Source organism: Pseudonaja textilis, chromosome 1 (genome assembly GCF_049901715.1).
Source record: "Pseudonaja textilis isolate UNSWEBS1 chromosome 1, rPseTex1.2, whole genome shotgun sequence".
NCBI lineage: Eukaryota > Metazoa > Chordata > Lepidosauria > Squamata > Elapidae > Pseudonaja > Pseudonaja textilis.
Genome location: NC_141990.1, coordinates 46,255,610 through 46,263,385, shown reverse-complemented (window position 1 = coordinate 46,263,385; position 7,776 = coordinate 46,255,610). Strand labels below are relative to the sequence as shown.

At 34.3% G+C, this 7,776-nt stretch overlaps 1 protein-coding gene and 1 long non-coding RNA gene across 5 annotated transcripts in view; one reads left to right on the top strand and one right to left on the bottom strand.

Annotated features, from left to right (window-relative positions):
* The window catches only part of PPP2R5A (protein phosphatase 2 regulatory subunit B'alpha), a 55,953-nt gene that overhangs the window by 11,297 nt on the left and 36,880 nt on the right, over positions 1-7,776 (bottom strand). For 3 of the 4 annotated variants that reach the window (XM_087933117.1, XM_026695786.2, XM_026695784.2), the window contains exons 10-13: positions 6,766-6,885; positions 6,559-6,686; positions 4,415-4,516; positions 1,459-1,590 (exon numbers count right to left, since the gene is read on the bottom strand). In XM_087933117.1, coding sequence (XP_087789243.1) covers positions 1,459-1,590; positions 4,415-4,516; positions 6,559-6,686; positions 6,766-6,885 — 482 coding nt within the window. Of the gene's footprint in view, positions 1-120; positions 1,591-4,414; positions 4,517-6,558; positions 6,687-6,765; positions 6,886-7,776 lie in introns of those variants that run through there. The other variant, XM_087933121.1, reaches the window with a different exon arrangement.
* Positions 3,075-7,773, top strand: LOC148127600 (uncharacterized). Its single transcript, XR_015743563.1, has 3 exons — positions 3,075-3,178; positions 5,022-5,232; positions 7,606-7,773. It is a non-coding gene; the product is annotated as an uncharacterized LOC148127600 (long non-coding RNA).

Genomic DNA, 7,776 nt, shown 5'->3' with positions numbered 1-7,776 from the left:
TTTAATCTTATTTAAATCTTTTAATTAAATGTTAATATTTTGCTGAAAAATAGCCCATCAATTTAACCATTCTCCTATTTATAATTATTAAATTACAAAAATGGTAATATACAGCACTAATTACAAACATAAAGACTTTATTGAATGCTGCTCAATCCCTTAGTCTTTCAATACAAAACCATTTTCCACACAATTGAAATTTAAGAGATTGGAATGATATATAAAGATCTGCAAAAGAGCACCCCACTGATCAAGTAAAAACAGACAAAACTTTAAGAATCATTTTTTGTCTTAAGCACTGCTTTTTCTTTTAACACAAAGACCTGTCTTGCATGTCTGCATACCAATTGCACAGCCTAAGCTTTAAATGGAGCCGCTGGGCCATCCTGCAGGGGCCAGGTTAAAACCTAGAACAATAGGGGTAGAGTAGAACTCAGAGGTCTTCTAGTCCAACCCTTTGTCCATGGCATGAGTAAACACAAGTAAAAGTCGGAAAAAAGCAAGATTGATTAGGTTTGACAAAAATTTGCTATAGAGTGTAATCTATAGGTTCCAATTTTTAGTTATGGGAACAGAAACATGACTACTGAATCTTCTCTAAGAGGAAGCATGAGAACTATATGAATAATTCTTTATTAAAAGTTAACAATCTTTCCTCATTCAGAGCTCACATAACTCCTGAAACAAAACATAACGCAGCCTAACTCCTCCCTCAGGTAATTGTAACTTGGGTAGGAGTTAGGCTGCTTCTCCAAGCCAGCTAAGCTCAACTTACTCCCTTTCCTATTTATATAGCCCACTTTACCCACCTCTTTTCTACTTGAAAAGGTCCCTTATATAATTTTGAATCTTAATCTCTCTAAACTAAACATTCTTATAAAATAGCCTGACCTGTGATATTGTAATGGGCAGATTCAACTCAAGTGATACATATTTATTCAGAAGCAACCTCCGCCGAGCTTCATGGGAGTCAATCCCATCAACTTGATATTAGATTATTAGTTTCATTTCAGGAAATACAGTAAAGCTAGAAGTCTCTTCCTGAATCTCAACCAAAGGCTGCAGCACTATGAAAAGCGCACAGGGAGGAGAAAATGCAGCTACCTGTCATCTATGCCTAGGTGCAACACAATTTAAAAAAGAAAAAACAAAACTTCAAGTCAAAATTTCACCATTCCCATAATTAAATTACATACTTCGTGGATGATAAAATTTCTTTCTGTGAGATATCAGAATTGACAATATAGCAATGATTAGAGACAAATTTACAATATGCTATGGTAAATAATATCACATTCAATTACTGTATTTCAATTCAAAAATATTTCATTTACATGTGGGTGGGATGGCCATTTCAAAGATACTGATGAGGTTTCTCTTCTGTACTTTTTACATATATATTTTTTAAAAATCTGTATAGAAAAGGTATGCCTCACAAACAGAGGCTTTCACACTCACTTGGCACTATCATTTGGTATATTTGTCAAAGAGGAGGAGGTATTACTTGGCGGGTTAGACAAAGTCCTGGTGAGTCTGAGTTCTTCCAGCTTTTTCCACAATTCTTCACGTTCTAATTCTTTCTTCTTCTCTCTGTAAAAAAAACAACAACATAAAAGTTTCTTAATCATTATGCATCTATGGAGCTATTAAAGATGATCAGAAATATATGATGAAGTTTAACCAGAATATCCTATCACGAACCTGTTTGGTACCAATCAGTACAGAAAATAGTGACCTAGATAATGTCAAGGTTTGACTAGAAAACAAATTTTTAACATTCCAGTGTCTGTATTTATAAGAACCTAAAGTTTAGAAAAATAAAAAGGTGATAAGAAAATGTAAGTAAAGTTTTATGCAAATAACCTTGAGTATATTGTAGTGCTAGAAAATTCAGTAATCAGAAAGTGTTGAAATGAGTTGGTTTTTAAACTAAGAATAATTATCCTTAGATATTACAGTAAGGAGGCTGCATTTCTTGGCATGCTCAACTGTAGTCTCCATGAATTAGCCACATAAGTATATTCAGATATAGAAAGACTATATATCCCTTTTAAAATACTAGGTTTTTTGAGATGTAAAAAAAAAAATCAGACCAAGATATTTCAGAATTTTTTCCACCCTTAATATAACATTGACTGTACAATTCAGTTAAAAACAAACTGAAATCTGTTAGGGGAAAAAATAAAAAACTAGAATAATTTGGCTGCATAAGTCACACACTCTTATACGTAGTCATATGTTAAAAATTAACCAATCATGTTCAAACTGATGTCAAATAGTGGTCAGCACACACCTGCCATTAATTAAACTAAGTCTGATCAGCCCATATAAAGTCCAGTTGTTCTAATAGGATTTTTCTAATATTTTACTCAAAGTCAGGAGTTGGAAAGTTTATCTATAGATGCTCAAGAACGGGTGTCAAACTGGTGGCCCGCAGACCAGATGTATCACCTGCAGGCCACGCCCACCCCAGTTCCACGAAGGGGGAAGCTGCAATGCATTCTGTGATGCTGCGAGTTTGACACCCATGCTCAAGAACACCCAGTGCTTCTATGTCAGAGTTCCTCAAACAGAATATTTTTGCAACTTCTTTAAATATAAGTAGTACTTGTTTAGTGATCACAGCTGTGACTACCATCTTAATTATTAAGTGAAAAGCAACTGTGCTTACAATATTACTTTTTTCCTTACTTCTCCACCCTTTAGAATGCTCATGTGGTGCTGGGATAAGTAGCAATAAGGAAATTAAGCATTTACATTCATTGGAGAGGGCAAGATTACAAGAGTTAGCAGGCACACAATGGAAAACGTACATTGAAAAGAATTTGGTGGCGCTGGCTATTTGCCCAGCACATCAGGGGCTGGGCTGCAAGTATGCTGGGCAAACAACTGGCACTAGTGCATTCTATTCAGTGTGTCTCCCCCTTTCTGTGCCTGATCTCCTCTTGTAATCTCCTTCCTCTCCAACAGCCACTTGGATGTGAAAAAAGGGTCAATGTCAGGACAATGCATAAGAATTGACTGAGAAAGAAACCTTTTAAAAGTAACTAAATGGTTGCAAAATTGTTTTTTTTTTCCAGTACTTTGAATGGTCACTCCATAAAGGCAGTCAGTAAGATCTACCTCGAGCTGTATCTCCTCTCAGGAACATCCAGCTATACTATGATTCCAAGAACAGGTGTGTTTAAGGAATTACAGACAAGACTACATGCATGCCTCCTACAGGTTCCGCAGCATATTTTTGCCTTTAATTCATAGCATTATAGAACTCTATGCTAACCACACTGAGATTTTTATTCCAATAGGAAGTAAAACATGAAGGTTTTTAAAAAGATACTCTGAATACATTGAAAACCTTTTAAAGATGTCCCTTAATTTAACGTATCAGTTTTTAACCAAAGTATCTTGAGATCAGGGCTGGTCAGATTGACAGAATTATGAGATTTAAAATCCACACATATTAGCTGAGGTTCAGAAACACTCCTCTAGTATCTCCATTACGCAGTGCTCCAGTTTCCCCAGCAGGGAAACATCTCCAGGAGAATGTATTTCATTTCTTCCTGGAAGTGAAGACCGATTGGTAGGGACCTAGTAAATTCTAGTTCTACTAGCACAACCTTAAACGTGTCTTTTCTCCTTTAATTAATAAGGGATTTGATAAGTCATCTATTAAACTAGATGAGTACAGCTTCTCAAACAATTTGGAGTGGAGCTCCAGTGCAGAAAAGATCCAGCTCTGTATTACTATTTGGACTATTTCTTTACTAACATTTCCTTCCATGCGCATAACAGAAGCCCACCTGTATATATGTGAAAATAAATTAAGAGAAGCACACTGCCATACAGAGCAACAAAATCTCAACAGAAAAAAATGCTGAAGCATGAAGGCATGGGAAAGATTGTGTCCCATGTGACTGCTAATTACCCCACTAATAGCCAGAGATGTCCCAAAGCTTTTGCTGATACAAACATCTTATATGGATGTGCAGGCTTATATCTCAACATACAGTTGGTAAGATGCCAAAGGCTAGGCGGCTTTACAATGATCAGTGGGTTAATAAAAAGAAAGAATTTGTACCTTACTACATGGAAAGAGAAAAACTGCAACAGCCCTTAATCAGAAAATCTCATAAGCATAAATCCTTGCAAAAAATAAAAGTGAAAAGGAAAGGACTGGCTGTGAAGCAGGAAGAGGTGCTAGGTACAAGTAAGTATGCTAAGCAAGGCCCCTTAAGAGAAATGGGCTTAAGGAAGGAATGCATTTATTGAGAAGAAATGGATAAACATTGTTAATGTGAATAGTAGGAAGAGATCATTCATTTACAAAACTATTTTTTTTATTTTAATGTCAAATCAACATTAATCTGTAAGACTGTTTCAGGCACATGTTTGTAAACACATTGGAAAAGTATACCTTTGTCTTTCTGCTTTGTAAGTGCTTGTGAGTTCATCAAATAGTTTCCCATTCATCTCCATCAGTGTTTTCAGCACATTATATACTAATGCTAAAATGGTCCTAGAACAGGGTAAGTTACAAAAATATTGTTAAGAGATATATTCTATCATCTAGTCTGATTATTTAGCTTCTGCTTTAATTTTGTCACCATTTCACATAAAAGAAACAATTGTACTTATTTTTGAAATGATGGGGTCTGCAAACTCGAAGCATGGACATTAGACTTGTTTGTCTTCACTCAAATTTAAAGCAACAGTGTGATTGAATTATTGTCATAATAAATAGAAGCAAAGTTACAATCCAATATAAATCAAAGTCAAGTGAACTATAAAGGCCACTGCCCAAATCTAACAAAAGTACAAAATGAAAAAATATATTCATAAGGGCCTCCTATATTTAGTATTTCAACGAAATTTGCTTGGCAATAAATGAAAAATCAAAGGATAAAATTATCTGACTAGTAAAGTGATTTCCTTGAGAGTAAGTTTCCATTACATCTCAATTCCTTTATGACTTATAATAAACATTTGATTAATTTCAACATAAAACATTATTTTGATTATAGAATGCCTTCCTAAGAAGATTTCCCTGGCATCAGATTTTTAACTCTGAGAATGTCCATTCTCAGAAGAAGAAGAAACCCATTCTGCTAGTAGATATCATGGAGGAGAGTCCCAAGTCAGTGACTTGAAGCCTGTTTACATACCACACTGAGCTTTTAAACTTTAGATAGATTTTTAAATGGTTGGCTGCTGTCATAATTTTGACTATATTCTGTAAGTAATATTTTATTGCATTTTGGCTGAAAAGTTGTACCTTGACCCCAGCAAAGCATTTGACAAAGCCTCTCATGAAATCCTCAACAAAACTGTAAAATATGGGCATGTTGCACGGATTTATAATTGCCATTCATAAATGTCTCCTTATCAAGCTGGATAGCAGCACAATATAGAGTGCCACAAATCTGTCTTGGGACCAACATTTTTATTACTGATCTGGAAGGAGTTTGTTTATTTTTTATTTATTAAATTACTATGGCTACCTAACTCAGCCAAGTGACTGGGCAGAATTAGGGGATGATTACCAAATCTGCAGATGGCATAAAAACTAGGACTAATTAAAACTTCAAAAGAGAAAGGGAAGATTTTTTAAAAAATCTAAAGAGGTTTAAACAGTAGTCCAAATAAAAATTTCTCCTGAAATTAAGGAGAAAACTAAAACCAAAGAAACAAGCAAAACAAAGGGAGAGATCTGTTTCACAGTAGTAACATGAAAGGGATCTGGGTGTTCAAGCAGAACTTAAATTGAACAATAGTTAATGATTTGATGCATTTGCTGACAATGCAAATGCTATTTTGGAATGTATACACAGGAATATAGAGATCATGGGATAGAGTAATTGTCCCACTCTATTTTGCCTTGATGAGATCCCACCCATACTATCCTGCCTGGACACTGAACTCTAAAAAGGAAACCCATAACCTAAAAGAAATTGACTGGATGGTACCAAGATGATTTGGGCTGGAAATGAAATCCTATGGGGAATGGTTAAAAGAATGGTATAGATTTAGCATGTGTAAAAGCAGGTCGAGGAGAAATATGTCATTAGATGATATCTCTTCTCTTTGGCCTTCTGGGGAACTACCAGAACCTTAGGATGAAAGTATAAGGAAGTAGATTTAAATAAGAGATATGAGGAGGAATTTCCTATCACAAGAGCTATCGATCAGATTGCCTCATAAAGGGGAATCTTCTTCACTGGAGGTTGTCAAACATAGATTGGATAGCCATCTATCAGAAATGGTCTAATGGATCCTGTACTGAGCAAAGGATTACACAAGATGAATTGAAGTCACTTCCCACTTTATGATTTTATGACAATGTATATTATAAATCATTTCTAAACACATCTTTCAAGTAGCAGTATCAATGATTCAGCACTTGCAGTTCTGTGCAGAGTTGTTTTCTCATGCATTGTCATATACACAAGTGCATTCTTTTAACATAGTGTTTGTGCCCTACAAATCAAAAGGATTTAAATATGAAACTAATCTGCAATATATAAAGACATTTTAAAAGATTAAACAGTAAGAAGTACATACGGATTCCAGTGTTCTTTGGAGATCTTATATAAATTGCCAAACATAATTGGCAAAATTGTATCAACGTTCTCTTCAATCAGACCAAGAATATATTCATTATTCCAAAAGTACAGAGCTCTTTCTGCAATCTGAAATACACATTTAAAATATCAGGACAATGAGATTGGCTAGTACCAATGTTTAATTATTGAAAATCTCAAGTTATACCTGAAAATGTGAACTTGACACACACTTTGCTATCTGTTTAAAAAGAGGGTCTTGTATTTTTTTGAACTGTGACGGTTCTATTACATCCAGAATTTCTTCAATTTCACCTAAAAACATGACCTGTTACAAAGAAAAAATATTTAGGCAAGAAAGGTTTCTATAATAACATCATTAGCATACAGAAAGACAATTGACTGATTTTTTTAAATCTAGGATTTTCTGTAATCTACATTAATTCTATTTGCCCTTGATTTTTTTTAAAAAAATAAGTAAAGTATCCTTAATTTTATACAAATTACTGAAACAACCCAGATTACCAACAAATTCCTCAACTTTTAAATATCAGCAATGCTACAGATCTGGTATTCTTAGAACCACCCATTGAGATGGTCTAGTCTAGTGAATGGTTTAAAAATTATCCAAATGAAAAATTCCTAGGATTTTATATGAATTAATACAGGTTTACACAGATACTCAGGTTGCGATTCAGAGCTGAACAGTTGCTACACAAATATTTTTCAGCAACTATATTTAAAATAACATATAATTCAGAAAGTCTTAACAAGACTAAAATTCTGTAAAACAAAATGTGAACAGTATATATTCTATGTATTATTACACATAACACTGTACTACATACTACTATATAATATTAAAAGGTACAAATACATTAAGTATCTTTTTACAGAAGGATTTCAATAGTCATTTAAAAGATAAGATTTAATTATTTGCAATTTAACACAATGTAATACTTATTTCTTAAGAATATGCAGGACACATTTCCTCCCAGCCTCAAATTTGCATGCAAGGCTCAGGTCTGTTTTTCTCTCCTTTCTCAAGGTCCATAAATAGGCAGCATACTAGAAAAGGAATGAAAACTCTGCAAACTCCCCTCAAAAGCACAGTTTGGAGTGTATCAGCCTGGGAAGTTTAATTGGGAGGAGGTACGAAGAGAATATTCATGTTCTGCATAATAACCTGTCATCCTGCCTTATCACAAACAGGTAAGTA